The 20,185-nt window shown below is 43.3% G+C and overlaps 1 protein-coding gene across 1 annotated transcript; it reads left to right on the plus strand.

Annotated features, from left to right (window-relative positions):
* The first annotated feature begins 3,938 nt into the window (after window positions 1–3,938).
* On the plus strand, window positions 3,939–19,819 carry pag1 (phosphoprotein membrane anchor with glycosphingolipid microdomains 1). The gene is made up of 7 exons (XM_071512783.1): window positions 3,939–4,164; window positions 5,109–5,166; window positions 9,942–10,038; window positions 10,475–10,644; window positions 10,968–11,399; window positions 15,994–16,053; window positions 16,473–19,819. The coding sequence occupies exons 1-7, from the start codon at window positions 3,977–3,979 to the stop codon at window positions 16,833–16,835; spliced, it is 1,368 nt and encodes a 455-aa protein (XP_071368884.1). The 5' UTR covers window positions 3,939–3,976; the 3' UTR covers window positions 16,836–19,819.
* The last annotated feature ends 366 nt before the right edge of the window (window positions 19,820–20,185 follow it).

The raw sequence follows: 20,185 nt of genomic DNA on the forward strand, positions 1-20,185 counted from the left end.
AAAGAGGAGTGTAATTGTAGTGCTTGGCGTGCTGTCTTGTATCACATGGTGGTCTATGAGGAGTTTTCCATAGTGAAAACGATACTTGAGGCTTTTCTTTTTGGTGTATGTCAAGTATTTCAGGAGAGAAGCGTATTCTCACAGGGAAGAATGTACGGCTCACTTGTTTTTGGTCTACATACTTTCACTAATAAAGGATTAAGTCAGATGTTTTACACAGAACTGGCATTGCTCTATGTTTTATGTGCGTACTCAACAGGTTCTTCAGTCCATTGGCTAAGATGGTAGTCCGTTTTTTTATCTCACCTGCTCAAATGAGTAATTTGCATCTCAGCTTCCTGTTTTTTTTGTCTGTTTTTTGTCACTTTGCTTTTCTGTTATAAATAAACAAAACTAAAATACAAACATTTAAGCATCCACCCTGCTGATGTTCCCTTGAGCAAGACATTGAATCCCTTGCAGCTCCAGGGTCACTGCTCTGTCGCTGACCTCTGACCTCCCTGTGGAGGGGGCATGCAAAAGAGAATTTCCCTTTGGAAATCAATAATCAATCACTTTAGTGGATTCAGTGAAGTACCATAATATTATTATCATCAAGCAGGCGTACAGCAAAGACAATAAGATAAAACAACAAGTGCAACCGACAGCATAACAACTCAACACACACCACCTGTGCAGCCTATTAGTCCTCTGCGAGTTGCGTTCAAAACATTTCTGTGGATTTTTTTTTCCTCCACCATAAATAGCACTGATGGGTAGAAGGGAATGTTGCCATGGTGACACAGTGCCGTGGCAGCCGGTAATTATTCTGGTTTAAGTGCCAACGGAGAGACACACTAGCTGGCACACCCTGGCAGATAGTGACACTTGGACACAAGGCTTTCAGAAGACAGTACCGGTGGACCCCATAAGGAATTTATCAGATGTTAGCTGTTAGAAGGATGGAAGATCCAATGACATTTTGACCAGACATTGCTTCTGATTTTAAGTCATTTTTCATACAAAATTAGGAGATCAAGGCCAATAATCCCATGGACTAAAGTGTGTATCCCCCCTCATTTACAACCCTGGCATAACAGCAAAGGTTCAGACTGACTTGACAGCCAGATTCTGAATCACAAACAGTAGTGTCACTCGCACCCACACATGTCCACAGACTGAACTGACATCCAAAGCACCGAGATACTGATTATATTCCATCATATTCAACATTATAAGGAACACATTGGCAATTATGTTTGTGTAGCATCCATGCCAATAAAGGAAATTGAAACGAATTGAATTGAATTGATAAGAGCTCCTTCAACAGGATACACCTAAGAACACTCAGTGCCACGCTTTTGTAGAAGAGTGTGTGAGTGTGTGTGTGTGTATGTGTGTGTGTGTGTGTGTCCCTGACTGCGGTCAGTGTACAGTGTGGAGAGTACACATCATGGATATCATGTGTTAGATGATATGATTCAGTGGAATGATGTCACCTAGTTATTATCCTCTCAGTTACACTGGTAGACTGGTCAATAAACGGGACATTGTGTGTGTCTCACGCACAAGGAGGGACACTGCAAAACACAGAGGAGAGAGTATTATAGACAATGTACAGGGGTGAAGGTGCATGTGTGGGCGGAGTGTGTGTGTATATGTGTATGTGTGTGTTTGGGTGGACAGCAGTGTGAGTAGAGATTGGAAGCAGGTTATTCCCCAATATGTATTCAGTGTTGGTGTTAAAACACACAAACCCCTGCAACACTCCCACTCACATACACACACACTCACCCAAAACACACATGCATACACCCACACACACACACACACTTGCATCCAACACACACAACTACGCCCTCGTACGACTACAGTATAATACGCTGCTCAGTGTCTTACTTCCACTGGCAGTAATCCCCCCCCCCCTCTTATCTGCTCTCCTCCAGGCAAGGCCGACCTGACTAATCATCCAAGGTGTCAAAGTACGGCTGTGTTTGCCTCTCGCCAGCCATTCACACCGGCTCGATAGGGATGTAAGCCGCTGTGTATTTATCAAACGGGGAAAGACACCGCAGCTCCGAACAAAACAGAAGTTACAGCGAATTCTTTGAAGAAGTTAAATTGGCTCGATCTGATTCGCCACAAAACTTGCTCTTCCTCGCCGCTGTAGAAGACGCCGAGCGGCTCCCCGACTCCCACGCTCCCCCGTCGCATTAGCATAGGCGAGCAGAGACACACAATGGAGTTTTTCACCGCCTGTACGAAACACACATAAACACACACACACACACAAACACACACACACCATTACTCCTGACAGGAGTTAGGCTGATGCACACACGGGGAAAGCAGGCGAGGGGAGATAGGTTGTCACTTTTTCATCACTCCCTCCCTATCCTTGCCCGGTCTGATGTCGCTGTCTTGTTGGCTGATTGAAAGGGGAAGGGCATGCAAAGGAGGGCAGGCAGATAGACAGGCTGATAGACTGAATGGCATTGAGCACTCTCCTGACTTTGTGTGTGTGTGTTTTTTTCCCCTGCTTGCTGTCTTTCCCTGTCAGTCACCCTGCCTGTCGCTGTCTCTCTGGTTTGTCTCTCCATTCCTGCCCTTATTCTGCTTCGCTTTTTCTGCCCTCTCTCTCCCAGACACAGACACTGCAGTGCCCATGTCCTCGCTCGCACACAGACTTGTGCACAAGCAGTACACACGCACACACACACACACACACACCCATACAGCGCACACCCAGTGGGATGCGCACCATCTAACACTCATTTATTTAGTTGTATTTTTTTGCGGCTGGGAGAGTATGCAAGATCATCCCTTCCACTCCTTCCCACACAACTCCCCTCCCTCCCTCCCTCCACCTCCACTCTTGCCCGCCTTATAAATCACCCATGATAACATCAGGGGGTCCATCAATTCACTGAAACCCAACTTTGGCTGTTAGAGAGATACGTGATGAGGTTGCTTATGTTGTGCGCAGAGCCCAGACACCAGTTGTGGATGCTCTGGTGTGAGGGCCACTGCAGCAGACTGAGGCGGATCGCTGTCTGCACTGCGGTCTCACGCTGCTCTGCCCTGCCACCTGCTGGCCACAGCTGCTCATAGCCTCTACTTGAGCTGCTGGTGGGTGGTATAGATTCGATGGTGTGATTAAACCCCTCCTCCTTTACTAATGAATGTTAATGAATGAAATAATCAAGGGGATTACAGCACATCCACAAGAGTCAGATTTCAGTAAACCCGGGAGCCCGGCCAGTAAAACACATATTAATTTATTTGAAACTATTCATTATAGATGGCAGGTATAGCTGTTTTAACTATTAGATTATGATTTGCCTTCATGTTCAGTTTGCTATTATCATGTTGCAAATAGTTGCTATATTTCATCATAGAAGGGGGAGATGAATAAATTAACTGCTGTACCAAAATCAACTCCATTCAATATCTGTTTGCTGGACAAAACTGTTATTCGGTAAAGTGGTAAAGTGGTAGTAAAGTGATTCTTGACTAGCACCCTTGAGATGGGAACCAATATTGCAGTGTACCATAACAATATCAATTATCACCCATTTGCGAGGCTCCAGTTTCATAAGAAAGTACTCTGAAGAGCTGTTTGCACATGGCTGTTTGAGTGTATCCTCTAGCAAACACTGCTCATCCTAAACCAACAGTAATCGTTCAGGATTTGCTGAAAGAGTGAAGCCATCCTCAAACTCTTCTAGTACATGTGTAAACTCAGTGTAAGGTAATATAATGCAGGGTTTCCCACTGGCTCCATTTGCCCAAAGCTGTTAGGGTCCATCTATCTCCAAACAGAATACTGGTCTAACAACCTAATAATCATCATTGCTTGAAAATTAGGTATTTAATTATGTTTGTATGAGGAAATAATATAACAAAGATCTGTCTCTCTTCCTTCCTTTGTGTCTCTTTCTCCCCTCCCCCAGCCAGTACCTGTCCGATGTCCTCTCCTGCCACAGTGTGATGCGTCATGGCTCCGCTGCTGAGTGGAGTGTGGTGGGGGCCGGAGGCCGGCATCGCGGGCTCGGGGGCGGCGGCAGCTAGCGGGGTGACATCCTGGCTGGGCAGCGGGCAGCTGGTCCTGGTTGGCACCCTCAGCGTCCTCACCGCCCTGGTGCTGCTCTCCCTGCTGCTGCTGCTGTGTGCCAGCTGCCAGGGGTGAGTGGCATCACACACACACACACACACACACACACACACACACAGATCTATATTAGTCATGTTCTAGAAAAAACACACATCTCCAGAATATGTCAGGAATGGCTGAGGTGCAGGTTCCTGGTTTTACGTTGTAACTCATCTCACAATTCAAACTATCCAAATGGAATCTACTCTTGCAAGCCTGGAAATGGTGGCTGTGCATTGCATTGTTGAATATAAGACAAGAAAAAGGTACTTTTGCGCACCTGTAGAGTAGGTAGACGGCAGATGCGTAGGAGGAAAAACATGCAAACAATGTAAAAAAGACTCCTTGCAAGTCTGAAGCAGTGTGCGGGAGTGTTTTTTACACTGATTGTTGAATATAGGAAAATTACCTGGGAGGGCATTTTTCACTGTGATTACAGGTGCCACAACAATGAGGTACAGTGCTGCTGAGGACCACTGGCAGCACCAAAGTACTATTAATCACAGTAAAGGACGTCCTCAGGGGTATTGTGACTTTTATACAACAGTTACCAATGCATGTGTACTGCCGGGGAAGTTTGCTTCAAAATAGTACACATACACAGGAATATAAAAAGAGGAGAAAACAAGAAAAATCGCCAACTGGATCCATAGTTCCCATAAGAATTGGCATAGCAACCAAAAAAGCATCAAAGCGCTAGCTGTGCTTTATGGGATTTTTCAGCACATGTCTTTGATGAAACTACCTACTTTATAATGTACTTTGAGGACGTATTGATATCCGTCTAGAAGACTGCCAAATGTGTACCTTATACCTATTTCTAGAGAGAAACAGCTCTTTTTTCCTTTTGATTCACACGTGAATTTCTAACCATGAGAGGCCTCACATTGCAGTATCAATGCTTCTGCTGCATTCTAATCATCCCTCTTTCATCTCTCCCTCTTTTCTCTCTCTCCCTTCCTTTCTCCATTTCTAGGCAGAAGAAAGCAGCCAATGGACATCCAGCAACAGACCATGAGAACCTCATGAATGGAGTGAGTTGAACTTGTTGGACTGGTTTTTCATGGAAGGATCCCCCTCTTATGCAATAGTGTGCAAGCACTGCAACTTTGAAGGGGATTTTTAAGGCAAATTGTGAAGGGATGTCGAAGCGCCTTACAGAGGCTTTGAAAAAAAGGCTGCCACTTAGAGGGAATTTCTGAAATTGTGATTAGCTTTGAAGTTCTGTTTCTAGTGTGTGTGTGTGTGTGTGTGTGTGCGTGTGTATGGTACCTTTTGATCATCACACAGGTTGATAAAGACACTCAGAGACACTGTCAAAGCCAACTAGTACTAAAGAGTCTCACAGAGGATTTTTTGAGGGGAGCTGTTGATGTCTGTGAGCGTGTGTGTGCAACGGTGCATGTGTATCCAAGTGCATGCATGTGTGTATGTGTGTGTATGTGTGTGTATGTGTGTGTATGTGTGTGTATGTGTGTGTATGTGTGTGTGCCTGTGTCTGTGTGTGTGCTACAGAGAAGCAGAAGAGAACAGCTGTGTGTTCTAAAGTCAGCTTGTCAGTGTATGTCAGGCAGATTAGCATCTGTAATGACCACAGGGAAATTATGCGACATGCGCAAACACACACACACACACACACACACACACACACACACACACATGCACTCTCACACACAGTGTCTGTCTCTCACTCTCTTTGTCATGTGCACACACAGACACACGCACACACACACAAAATGATGCATAACCACAGGGAATTTTTAAGATAGATATCTGAGGTCAAGAGGTGAAAGTTCAGTGATATCTAGGGATTCTGGGAAATAGCTGGAAGAAAACCATGTAAATTCCACAGGGGAAAAACCATTAGCTTAACCTGAATGCTGGGAAAATATTTACTCGCTTAAACCAAAGCACCCACACAATCTCATGGGTGGAAGCATGCATGGCAAGACACACACCTGTGCACATGCACACATGCACACACACACACACACACACACACACACACACATACACAGTAGTGCCAGCGTGGGAGAGTGTCATGTCGGTAATCAGGCAGTGTAACCACTGGTAAATGAGGCTGGGGGTAGAGCTTCCAGCTTGGCCGCATGCCTGAACAACACACATACACACACATGTGCATGTGCATGTACACACAGGCACACACTCATCTTCACCCTGATGCCCTATCACACATGCACACACCGTCCCCATGTGCACACACACACTGACATTTGCCTCCTGTCCCATTTCCACCACACTAACACACAGACACACACACACACACACACAAAACCAAACCTCCTTACACACACAGCTGACTGACAGATAGCTAGATTGTTTCTAAAACGCTGGCAGCCGCTGATTAGGGGATGGTTACTGCTGCCAGGACAGCAGATGAGGGAAATCTGCTACAATTCCAGTCACTGCTATAATCATATTTTTTATTATGTGGTTGTGTGTATTTTTGCCATTAAATGAAAGCAAAGAATTAGGGCAGAGTAGAATGTAACAGAAAAGAGTAGAAAATAAATCCAGACAGAATACAATAAATTGCTTCGATCTATGTTCTTTTCATTATGACTTACACCTAGGTCCAGTTGGATATAACATCATGGACAGTAGATGGTACCAACTCCCATAATACTGATGCTCCAGGAACCAAGCAGCATTTAAGTGTGACAAATGCCTGGCTTTCATAGACTAAGTGACATCCACTTACTCTCTTATTCTGCCACACCCTCTGGGGGTTTGTGTGTGTGTGTGTGTGTGTGTGTGTGTGTGTGTGAGCCTACTTACTTGCATGTGCATGTATGCATTCTTCAGAGCCTTTTTACATTTGATGGATATCTCCAGTGTAACCTTCATGCCGTAGCGCAATTGCCGGGTGGTCAAATTATTTCAGGAGGGGCCCATTTAAATGACGGACCGTGTCACGAGCTGACAGGTTAAATGGGGGTCTTTGTCTCCGTGGACAGCTCGATTGGCGCTCCTCTCTAACCCGCAATCTGTCTGCTTGTCTTCCCCGCGGCCGCGTCCCAACACTCCAAAGAAACTCCCTCCCTCCCCTCCCTCGCCTCCTCGCCGTTCTCTACACCAAGCGTTTGTTAACTTTTTCAGCCTTAGGGCCAAAATTGTCTAAATTTAGTCTCTCCGGCTGGACCCAGGCTCATTAAAACACTTCAGGACTCTTGTGAGGTCCAACCAGAAAGAAACATGCGTGACCCATTTTGGTTCCTGATTCAAAGTTACAAAACAGTGTTAATCTGAAAGCACAGGCTAGGTCAAAGTAATATGGACATTGTCTGTATTGAATCAATGAGCTTGCACTTGTTTGTTGATCAGATAGGCTGGATGACACACTTCCAGATAATACTCAAACAGATGTTGGGGAGACACTGATCCAAATTAATATATTTATCATATTTCATAAATGTTTCAACCATGAGGGCCTTGATCAGAATTTATAAAGCTGGGATATAATAAGATGAAACATGAACGGGGAAATCGGGAAATCGGGGAAACCGGATCATTGCACCAGAAAATATTAACAGGATACAGCAAAGAAAAAAAATTGTATTAATAAGAATACAACAAATAGGGGTTATACAAACATACACAACCCACAATTTAGGGGTTCTTAGGTGTCCTTCCTAGGTGTCCTTATCTTGTCACTTTTCCCCACCTTCCTCAAGTAAAGAAACAGCTAAACTAAAAAGATACATCTAAACATTTTGGATCATTTTAGTGCAGCTGAGGATTCCACTGTGGAGAGCAGGCGTTATGAGAATAGACGACCACTAGATGGGGTTGTGGAGCTTTTAGTATCCAGCCTGGCTGTACCATAGCTCACAGAGAAGGGAAACAACAACCTAAACAAAGAGAATATCCACAAGTACCTGCTATGGGGTTTTCTAGGCCCTTGGTTATGGATAGCTGAGTAACAGCTTAGCCTACAGAAATAAGACAATGCTTAGAGTGCACATTGATAAATCATGCCTCAATGCACCAGGGTGCACAGCAAGTTTTCCAGTGTTAATGAGAGTTGTTTTGTCAGTGACAGTTATTTGGAGTTGGCAAGTGTTGATTGGAGTGTTGTTTGTTCACTCACAGAGCTGAGGTGGTTAAAAAATGTGTTAAATTGACTCTGGGATGGGTGTGGACTTACATTCAACTGGTATAGTGTTGATTTGTACTCTCTAGGAGTTAAATTACCTTTGTCAATAATGCTGTTTGTGGTGCAGTGAGTAGGGAAACTGTGCTTGAGCAAGACACTGAATCCCTACCAGCTGCAGGGTGCTGTTTGGTAGCTCTGACCCTCTTCAGTGGAAATGTAGCTGTGTTATTTGCTCTGTGCTTGACTTGCTTTCAGTTTATAATACAGCGTGATATTAAGCAACATCAAGAAGCCATAAGTGTCTCCATTTACAACATCTCCAGTGACCTCATCACCCGTTCCAGATGATTTCGTGATGATTTCGTAAACTTTTCTGAAAACACTCTATCCCAAAAGGAGGATGTCTGATTATCTCCACCAGTCACAAGCCCAGTCAAAATGAACTTCACGTGTGCAGCAGGGGAATTGAGACAAGAATACACAGCGGTGCCTTTCCATTACGCAGGAATCAGTGAATACTTTCGCTTTGTAAACCAATGATTTGCTTGCAGAGATTGTTGGCTGTCTTTAGATATCTTTTGTTGGTTAGTAAAAACACACTGCATTGAGTTACACATGCGTAACATGTGGAGAATGAGCTTAATGTAATCAGTAATGTGATCGGGACAGCTCAAAAAAGCAGGGATAAATGAGGGGGAAGTACAGAAATTATAATCATTATAAAAAAAATATGTTGTTTACCCCCCCAAAAAAAATGAAAATGCTGAAAAAACATATTCCTAATACCAGTGGTGGAAGAAGTATTCAGATCTTTGACTTAAGTAAAAGTAGCAATAGCACAGTGTAAAAATACATTGTTACAAGTAAAAGTCCTGCATTCAAAATCTTACTTAAGTCAAAATACAAAAGTATTAGCATCAAAATATACTTAAAGTAGCAAAAGTAAAAAATCATGTAATGCTCAAATCAAAATCAAAAAATGCAGAATGGCCCATTTCAGAATCATATATATCATGTTATTGGACTATAATTATTGATGCATTAATGTGTTCATCACTTTAATGTTGCAGCTGGTAAAGGTGGAGCTTAATTACTTTATATACTGCTGGGTGGCTTAACCTATAAAAATATATCATAATGTATTAGTTGATTTATAATTTGTATTAATAATCTAAATCTGCAAAGTAACTAGTAACTAAAGCTGTCAAATAAAGGTAGTGGAGGAAAAAGTACAATATTTCCCTCTGAAATGTAGTGGAGTAGAAGTATAAAGTAGCATGAAATGGAAATACTCAAGTAAAGTACAAGTACCTCTACATTGTACTTAAGTACAGTACTTGAGTAAATGTACTTAGTTACATTCCACCTCTGCCTAATACACATCTCTTTGTGGTGTGCCTAGAAAAACTCATCTCATATAATCATACTAAACTGACTCCTATAATATCTACTGGTCATTTTTCAATAGAAACTACTACCAATGACTTTTGGACTGTACACCGGCCTTACTAGCTCATGCAGCTTGGTTTCTGTTCCCTTGAGGAATGACAGATTGACACTGTGATGTGTAAACAAAATAACCTAACACATGATTTTAATGTGTTAGGTGATAGGTGATCTGCCAATTAAGATTGTGAGCCTCTGAGCTAAACCTAGCAGTGCCACTCTAACCTCTTGTCCTGCGTTGTGCAGGTGTCAGAGAAAGAGACGTTCAGCCAATCGGTGGACAGTCCCGGGACAGACCTGGCCATCAGCACCTCTCACAACGGCCCTCTAACCAGCGGTACAGGTAAGTTAACATTAGCTTAGCGCATCATGTCTCCACTGTCCATGAGGTTAACGACTTTCACTACATGATATTAACATTAGTGGAACTTGTGGCACAGTGCAGCATGTCTCGGCCATCTGTGAGGTTTACTGATTCAGCTACATGATAGTAATGTACTTAGCTGCTGGCGTGATGCAACATCTTCATCGTCTATGAACGCTGGGCTAATTCATATCTCAGTGACTGTGTTTGTCATAAGAATATTGTATTTTTTGTCATTTTATTGGATGTTGTATAATAGTGACACATAGAAGACTGTCCATAGTAATGGATCTATTCTGCAATGAAAAAAACAGGAAAATGTGAAGCATTATAAAACTATTGTGAAGAAAAAGTGAAAAACGCACAAAAAAAGAAGCTGTTTACATGCCTTGACTCTTTCACTCCAACCCACCAGTTCTGACAGACACCCAGGACACCAGTCCCCAGCCATCAGAGGAGCTGCTCTCCAGCCAATCAGAGCTCAGGTCCTCCAAGTGTCCTCAGGACCGCGAGCTTCCCAGCATCCCTCCTAACAGCGCCCTCATCGGGGACGAGCCCCCGGCCTCAGGGGACGGTACCTATGAGGTCAGTTTTTCATTCACCTCAGAAAGCCACAAGCACTTTTTTACTTGGACTGGACTTGAATGATTTGATTAGTGGGTTGTTTATTTGGTTGGCTGATTGATTGATTGATTGATTGATCTTAGGGTCAAAATAATAATCTTAATCTGAAAAATAAAATGCTGAAATCAAGCACAGCATTAATGCTATTCACTACATAGAAGCCATATAACCATTTTTACATCTCAACCTACATGATTTAGACCTGATTTTCTCTTTAAATGGAGATGAATTTGTTCATTTACAGGCTTGTTAAACAATGCAGTCTCTTGTGATCTGATGTCTAGGTGGTGAAGGAGATGGCGGTGGCGTCACGTGACGTCAGCGTTGAAGACTCCCTGTACGAGACAGTCAAGGAGCTCAAAGACCCCCCCGTGCAGCTCGGCCTGCCCAACGGTACGTCCCACCTGAGCCCCGCCGACTCCCCCCTCCACCCCCCCGCCCTCCTCAACGGCCACCTCAGCCCCTGCACGCCTGAGCGGGGGCCCCTGTGCGCCGGGGTGGAGTACGCCTCGGTGGACCTGAACAAGAAGAGCCGCTACAGCGCCGACATGGAGGCCAAAAGGCGCTCGGATAACACCGCCGTTCCCGTCCAAAGGCAGCTGGAGGATTCGGAGGAGGACTTACCTCCGCCAGTACCAGAGAAGGTTCTGGATGAAAACGACAACCAGCCGGTGGTGGTGAACGGGCTGGCAGGGGCTGGGCTGCACAATGGAGAGGTGAGGAGGTGTGTGTGTGTGTGTGTGTGTGTTGTGCATGTGGTCTCACACCTGTAGATTTCAGGCTGGCAATATTTGCATATGCGTGTTGATCCATATGCCAGTTTAACGGAGAAAAACTCCAGTGGAAAAAAACACACAATGGAGAAACAGAAAACACAGAACAAACTACAATGGAAAGACCGCTCCAAAATTCTCCCTTAAGATTTTGTACTACTTACGTACTGATTCTCCGCGATAGGCATCCTCTCTCTCTCTCTCTCTCTCTCTCTCTCTCTCTCTCTCTCTCTCTCTCTCTCTCTCTCTCTCTCTCTCTCTCTCTCTCTCTTTCTTTCCCTCTCTCTTTCTGTCTCTCTCTCTCTCCCCCAATCCCTGGTGTTGGCATCAGCCAAAGTTAGCTGGCTAGAGAAGAGAAGATGGAGAACAAAGGAAAAGGGAGACACGTCTCCTACACAATTATCATCCGCTAAGCTGCCTGCTCAGTGTCGCTGTAGGGAGGGAGAGAGAGAGAGAGAGGGAGAGAGAGAGAGGAGAGGAAACAGTGTAGGAGGGAAGGGAGGAGGAAAAAAGGAGAATGAGAGATAGAGTGGGAAGAGTAGGAGAGAGTGACAGATGAAACAGAGATAGAGATGGAGAGAGAGTGACTCAAAAAGCACTGGAGGGAGAGAGAGGTACAATGGGTGAAAGAGAGGAAGGGCGAGAGAGAAGGAGAGAGGAGAGAGACCGCGAGACAGAGAGAGAGAAGAAACAGAAACCCGGCGGCATACAAATGAAGCCATCTGTAGTGGAGAGAAGAATAGAAGAGGAGGATGAGGGAGAAGGGGAGAGAAGAGAGGAGGAGGTGTGGCAGAGGGAGATGTAAAGGAGAGGAGGGAAGGGGAGGAGAAGGGAGGAGAGGTGAGGAAAGGAGAGAAGAGTAAAAGAGAAAGGGAGAGGAGAAGAGAGGAGAGGTAGCTGTTCAGTGACATACACTGAACAGAGTCTCACCATGCTGCCTTCCACACACACACACACACACACACACACACACACACACACACACACACACACACACACACACCAACAAACACACCAACAAACACACATACTCTGAGCTTAGAGAGAATTGCATCATCAGAAGCTGGCAAACACACATAACTGCACAGAAACACACACACACACACACACAAACATCAGAGCGCCATTCTGCCACACAGCTGTGTGAAGAGGCGTCTGTTCTACTTTGTGATTTTCTTTTTCTCTCCCCCCCCTCTCCCCTCCTCTCCTCTCCCCCCCCCCTCTCCCCTGCTCTCCTCTCCTCTCCCCCCCTCTCCTCTCCTCTCCTCTCCTCCCCCTCTCTCCTCTCCTCTCCTCTCCTCTCCTCTCCTCTCCTCTCCTCTCCTCTCCTCTCCTCTCTCCATCCCTTTGTCTCAGTTGTTGTGGCCAATTAGTTAATCACTGATGGTGCTGTTCATTTGGACAGCAGGCGCGGCTAGCCTTGTCTGACCCTGGTACCATGATGAAATATTGAACCACCAAGCCCCAGTGTCTCCAATCTACCCTGTAGACACACACACACACACACACACACACACGCACATGCTCAAAAATATACTGCATGTACTCATTTATACAAATATAAACACAGCACCCACACACGCCTTGCTGACATGTCTAGTCAGCATTAATTCTGTATTTTGTCCCCATGTCTCCCATCCCCCCCATATTACACGTGCACACACACACACGCACACACACACACACACACACACACACACAGTCAGACATTTGTGTGCCTACATATATTCTGCTCCATATAGACTCCCTGGGGCTGATTTAAGGTTAACCCTGAATGTTCCAGGCTCCCCGTGGTTTACGCCTGTGTATGACCAGGAGCCGCCGGTGATTTGTCTTGTCACACCAAGTGTGTGTGTGTGTGTATGAGTGTTGGTGTGTGTGTGTGTGTGTATGTGTGTCTGAGCCTAGTGAGCGCCAGCTGGCCACCATCACTATAACAGTTAGTCTGGCTTCATGATGGATGACACAGGCTATAGAAATGCGCTCTTTCTAACACACACACCCACATATATATATGCATACACGGGGATGTCTGTATGTTAATGTGTGAGAGGCATCCCCTCAGGTAGCAGCTCAGTAAATGCTGCTCATACACACACACACACACACACACACACACACTCACACAGATGCATACATACACAGTTTCTGGGTAAACATAACAACACAGACACACTCCCAATACACACATGCTCACAGCTTCTGTGATGCTGTTGAGTTGTACAGTTATTGAACCATCATACACAGTAATAACACTTGTTTGCAATCATTTGACTGCGTGTCGCCTCTGGGCTTGTGATGTGAGGTGGAGGAAATGAATTTGACCTAGCCAGCGGGCTGCTGGGACGCACACGGGGGACGCATTCCACACAAACTGGGATATTCAGCATGTCAGCACTGCCTGTCGCTACAGGGAATGACTATTGTTAGATAGGTGTGTTTTCCTGTGTGGATTTGGGTATTTACTCTGCGTGTGTGTGTGTAAAGTGGTGTAATTTGAGCAGACGTTCCTGTGGCTTATGCATGTATTTTGCATGTATACAGTTTGTCTGGAAGCGTTTCTTGTGTGTGTGTGTGTGTGTGTGTGTGTGTGTGTGTGTGTGCTTGAATGAGGGTGTGCAGGAAAGAGAATGCAGATAACAGGCTGAGTTTATGTATTTACACCGATTTATATGTGTGTATGTCAACATGTGCGCCAGCATGACTGACACATTGACACCTGAGTCGTCCATCTTCCAAGGCTTCTGTAATCAGCTTACTGTCATATTGCGTGTCCTGCATGTCCGTGTGTCTGCTTCTTACACATAAACACTGTGACATAATCCTCACACACACACATACACACACACACACACGTACGCACATACACACACAATTGCTTTTGTAAGGCCTCATAACATAATAATAAATCACTCAAATGTAATGTCTCTAGGTGTAGGTATATATTGTTATATGTCATTTTTCTCATTTCAGTTAAATAACACAGAACTATTAATATTAGCTTAATATACCTAAAAAGTTTTTTAAGAGTTTAATTTAGTGGCCATTCCAAAGAAAATTCATCAAAATCAAGTTTAACAGTGTGTGCTGACTACTGACCATGCTACTGAGTAAATGAGATTGTCACTTTAATTTACAGAGATACTTGAGCCAAGACTAGGGGGACTGCGAATTAGATGAACAAATATTGTGAGAGACACTCGGAGCTGCTATGACTGGGTCAAGTCACCTGCGTCCATGTTTTATGAAAAGACTCCTCTGGGCCAATCCGCCTAATTGGGCAGCTAATTGAAGCAAAATGAAAAAGGCATCTGCTGCATGGCAGAGTGTGTTGGATCCATAAAAGTAATCATGTCTCCAAACATGCGTTATCCATAAAGTAATCATATTGATTTAGGCTCTCAGGGAAGAAGCCAGGGAAACATAGAGGCTGCATCTATGTGAAGACACTATGACACACGGCTGGGCCGAATGGCTTGATGGATGATCTGTACACAGTTTTTCATATAGTTACAGAACACAAGTGCGCAGCTTGTGTGGGAATATAGCCTTGGTACAGCACCGCCTCAACAAGTGAGCAGCCAGCACAAACACAGCAGCCCCCTTTGTTAAATCAGCGGTAACCTTGATATCTCCAAACAAGGACTCAGTATACCTGAATTATTTATGCCCTTAATCAAGTCAACAAAGAACACAAAAAAGCATTTTTTTGCCTCAGAGATATGTATAAAAATGTCCTGTGAATATTTGATCAACACTAGCAGGGATATTGACATTCTTTTTAGACTCCTGAGGTGTTTGTTGGTGCTGTCAGATGTGCTTTGTTGATTAATGGCTCTCCCATCGATCATAAGGCAATGTGGACAGAGGCTGTGCACAGTAACATCACGCTCTCTGTCACCGCCTATTGACTTTCAATCAATTATTTTATTAATGAATGAGTGGTATACAACATTAGCTTTATGTGTAACACAAGCAGAAACAGCAAATACAGAACTGCTCGCTTATCTACTGGTAGAGAGCTTATTGATCACTAAACAGGCCTTCCCTTAGGACATTGAAAAAAAAACATTTTAGAAATTGGCAATATTTTAATGTTAGCGTGTTTTAGTAATGCTAGTGCAAATCTGTGGTGATTGAAACCATTTTGCCAAATTGCATTTCTTCAAAGTTCTTTGAAACAGTAATACAGTATTACTATGCTGTTCATAATATTACAGTTTATTGAAGTAAATGGAATCCCTTGCATTTGATTTTGATAGAAACATTTTAAACCCTATGGACCGGACATGACAATCTGCATTTTTACAACAGGAAGATGCCACTAATTTCTCAAAAATAAAAACATGAAAACCTTTTGAATGTTCCAAAAAGCCGCTTCTTTAGGATAGGCTTCTAAAATCCCTTCCCTTTAGGAGAAGCATGTACCTTTTGTAGCCTTGGGAGTGTTTTAAACTTGTGATTCTGTACTCAGTCTTTTCTTATCATACATTGGCTGCCATATCTAAATCTATCTTTTTGTTCTTTTCTCCTCCAGTTACACTCCCCTCTATCTCCCTCACCAGGGCTCGACAACCACATTCTGTCAGACAATGAGGTAAGTGTCTGTTAAACTCCCTTATTCCCCAAACTGTCGCTTCCAGTCCCGAGACAGCAGCACTTTACACTGTGAATGCCAATGCTCCAAGCATCGAAAAGATTTTTAAACAGTGTGGAAACTGGGGAAAGAAAGCATTCAGTCACAGTAGTTGAAGTCACATGACATCACACAATACCCTACGAGAGAAGAACCTAGCTTGCAGCGATGAAATCTGACTTGATCTTTTGGTACAACAAATGCATCAGTGTTTTGACTTAGATAGTGATTTTCTTGTGCTCTTTTCTTTTGCTGTTATCTCTTCTCTCATTTTGTTTTTTTAACTCAGTGAATGTTATTACATGAATCACAAGTGTACAAGCCCAAAGAAAGTATAAAAGTAATAAACGTGAACCTTGTGTGTCTCCCCTTGTCTTCAGTCAGCGGTGTATTCCACGGTCGACAAAGCAGACTGTGGCGATGCTGCGAGCGAGGAAGAGAAAGAGCATGACTACAGCAGCATCGGAGAGCTCAAAGGTCTGGTCCCCGCCTCCTCCTCCAGCGACTTGTATGCCACCGTCCGAGATATCTACCCCGAGCCCGACGGGCCCCAGCCGGGGGAAGACCCCGCGTTGGACAGCTCGGACCCTGGCTACGAGACCATCCGCATCCCTAAGACTGGCAGCTCGGACGACGGTCACAGGGCCGGGCTGGGGGCGGAGGGGGCCGACGCCGCCAAGGCAGAGCCAGACTACGAGAGTGTCGGAGAGCTGGGTCTGAGCCGGGAAACGTCCCGCCTCTGACTTCTTCATCCGTGACAGTTTGTGAAAAGCTCATCAGGATGCTTTCTCCTGACAGAGCTTACGGACTACATTGTAGGGCTTTGAACTTGCTACCAAGCATGCTTTTGGTGCATGACTTGGGGAAATGGTAGAAATGGCTCGACACAGCATCCTGGCTTTTTATCATCAACGCATGAGTGTCCTCTTCACGGCTTGGGTACGGTTTAACATATCTGAACTTTTAATTAAATTATCAACCAGGGTGGATGTCAATTGTACTGGTACTAATGAACTTTCGAATGGTAGTACCTCAGTCATTGGGCATTAACCATGTGGAAGAGCGCACTTTGGAATATCATTGAATTTTCTCATATTAATATTAATGTCTAATGACATATCTCTCACAGTGCACATCATATATTCAGACACATTTAAAATCAGTAGATTATGTGTGGAATTATGCCATTATCAAGTCGATACCCAATCACAACACACATGCAGCACTTCCAGAGTTGGCTGGGGACACTTTGTCAGTCCCTGTGATATCAACAATACCAAGAACTCAGTGCCATAGAATCACGATTTTCATGCACTTATGAAAGCAACATGAATTGGATCCCCCCACTCCAACAACTAGTTATTTTCTAGCTTCCACCAGGTGAGTCAGTTTCAGTGCCATGTTTTATTCAGGTGTCAGATGACATGTTTCTTGGCTATTCCTTGTCAGGTTGGCAGTACCCCTGCTGTGCATTCTCTGTTGGAAATGCCTGTGAATGGGTTCTTGGCACGCCACTGGGCGTGGCATGCTAAGGGCTTAGCCAATCACATCTGTCCCTGTCTTTAACCAAGACCAAACAGTTGGCAGAGACAAAGATGGCATTTGACAGATGATGACAACTAGAGAAACTATGACTTTTTGACAGCTACAGAGTATGTCCTTTCCTTGAGACCATCCCTGCAAACTTGTGGGTCTGAAATATTACATATATACAAACTATATGGAATTTGTCAACTGCAAAACCAAAATGGAAACAAGGAGTGAAGGAAGGAGGACAATTGCACACGAGGTAGTGGTTTCACAATACATTTTTAAATGTTTTACAGTCCGTGTTGACATTTTTGTCAAATTCATATTTATTTGAAGATGCATATTGTTGTGTAATTGTGAGTTGTTATGGAGTTTGTATGTGAGAGGAAAGTATCTAAGGTTTTATAGAAGATACTAGGAATTTTAATAAGATACTAAATGAAAGTTGGTTGTGAAGGTCATGACAGCTGTAAAGGTACTTACTTTTTTAAGGATTCATTGTAAAAAAAAGACAAACTTGGTGAGACCATATATTTACATGTTGTGATCTCTTACTCTTGTGAACTACTCAGCTGGGTTTTCTTTCTTTGGACATTTTGCGCAGGAGTAAAAACATATTCAAAAGACTTATAATGTGATAAAAATGCAACAGCAAACTTGTACTAGTAATGCAAATGTATTGATCAACTAGTATTTTTGGTTGACATGTCTTTGTTTTTGCTTAGCCTACTGTAGGTACGTATACTTTAATCTTTAATCCAGTTGCATCCCTGATGATTTTAAAGCACAAGGGTTTAATGTTATGGTACTGCATTTGTATTCAGCTTATCAAAAGCATCATCACCATCCAGTATCATATCTGCACAATTTGAATATCCAATGCTTTTTAACTTACTATGAGCACTCTGACGACACCATATCTGTAGCTTGTACTGACGACATGCCAAGCAAGGCTTGTATATAGTTAGAGTACTATTTTAACCAATTGTTACTTGCTAGAAATTTTATGTAAGCTTTTACTTATTTGTACAATGTCCAGAGTGGTATAGTATAATTTTAAAATATGCCTGTTAAGAGCACTGATGTATGTCTGTGATGTTGCTTTAAGGGAAATTGAAAACCTGTTGTCCAGTGGCTTTTATCGTAACTCAAAGTTGTCAATAGCTTTTGAGTTCTGATAAGTAGTAACCAGTCAAATGTCCAAAATATGGTACAATGTAATGTGTTGGTACATGCAATTTAACAAACAGTAAGGTTGGTACTTTTATTTAAAAAAAAAATAGAATTCATGTCTGAATAATGTTGTTTGATGTTTATTTACAATATAACAGGGCCGTTGCTTTGTGTAAATATTTCTTTCAGTGATATCTCCCTTTTGCAGGAAAAAAAATTGTATCATAATCTATTTCCGCCCATATCAAAATATTACATCATTACAGTATTTCCAGTCTGAGTTCATGTTTCATTAGACATGTATGAACTTGGTGGTACAGACATACACACACACCCCTGGTTGACTGCTATTAGATTCATAAATGTTATCATCCATTTTGAAATGTTACATTTCCCAACATTGCTACAGTAAAAGTTAATGTGAGATACAATATATTCCCAGTGACTGGGTCATGTAGCGGGATGATGCCATCATTTAGATATAGTGGTGTTCATAGAAATGCCATAAAGGGCCTATAAGGAAATTATCTGTCAAAGGGGGATGTTTTAGTGCCAAATCTAATCCGTATATCACACTCACACATTCACAGTTACCAATTATTTCCCTAAAAAACATTTCCTCTGTCTATCTCACTCACTCTTTCTCTCTCTCTCTTCCTGTTTACTCACTCTCTCACACACACATAGAAACACAATGTTGCTAGGTAATTACCTAAAAACACTTTTTCTCTCTTGCTGTCTTTCTTGTACACACACACACACATACACACACAAAGAGAGATAGGGGTTCGACTGAAGGAGATGCTCCTTCACTGCCCCCTCCTTCAGTCCCACTACTCCAATAATGAGATCATTTGTTCCCCTTACAAGCAGCAGACAACTCCTTGGTGACACCCGCCTTTGATCACAGGGCGAAGCCTATTTTGGCAGTTATGACCACATCTGTCACTCCACTCTGTCCGGTTTCCTGTCTCTGCATGTAAATATTTTATGACATGAATTATTCTATTAAAAAATATATGATAAAGTGTGTCACTGGCTGTGTCTTTTTATTCATGGGGGTGCTGTCAAGCACATAAACTACATATATACATGATTTTCTTAAACATTAGTTTGACATTAATTAGGCTATTTGTCACTGTGAGAACATTACTGGGTATTCTGGCTGCCACACTGGCTTATAATCAGGGTGAATGAATGAGATTGCTGGTAAACTTGATTTATCAAAGAAGTGCAAACTTTCTAATCAAAAGTGACACACCCATCTGATATTAATTTTTTAGGCAGCAGCTACTTGTAAGATTAGACCTTATAGCCCACTAGTGCTATGATATGCAGTCTTGCTCTAATGAAGTGTAATGAGGAACAATGTGACCCATTACTCCTGCCT

Source organism: Centroberyx affinis, unplaced genomic scaffold (genome assembly GCF_046629955.1).
Source record: "Centroberyx affinis isolate AG114_WGS23_722 - 3 ecotype Tasmania unplaced genomic scaffold, CSIRO-AGI_Caff_v1 ptg006517l_1, whole genome shotgun sequence".
NCBI lineage: Eukaryota > Metazoa > Chordata > Actinopteri > Beryciformes > Berycidae > Centroberyx > Centroberyx affinis.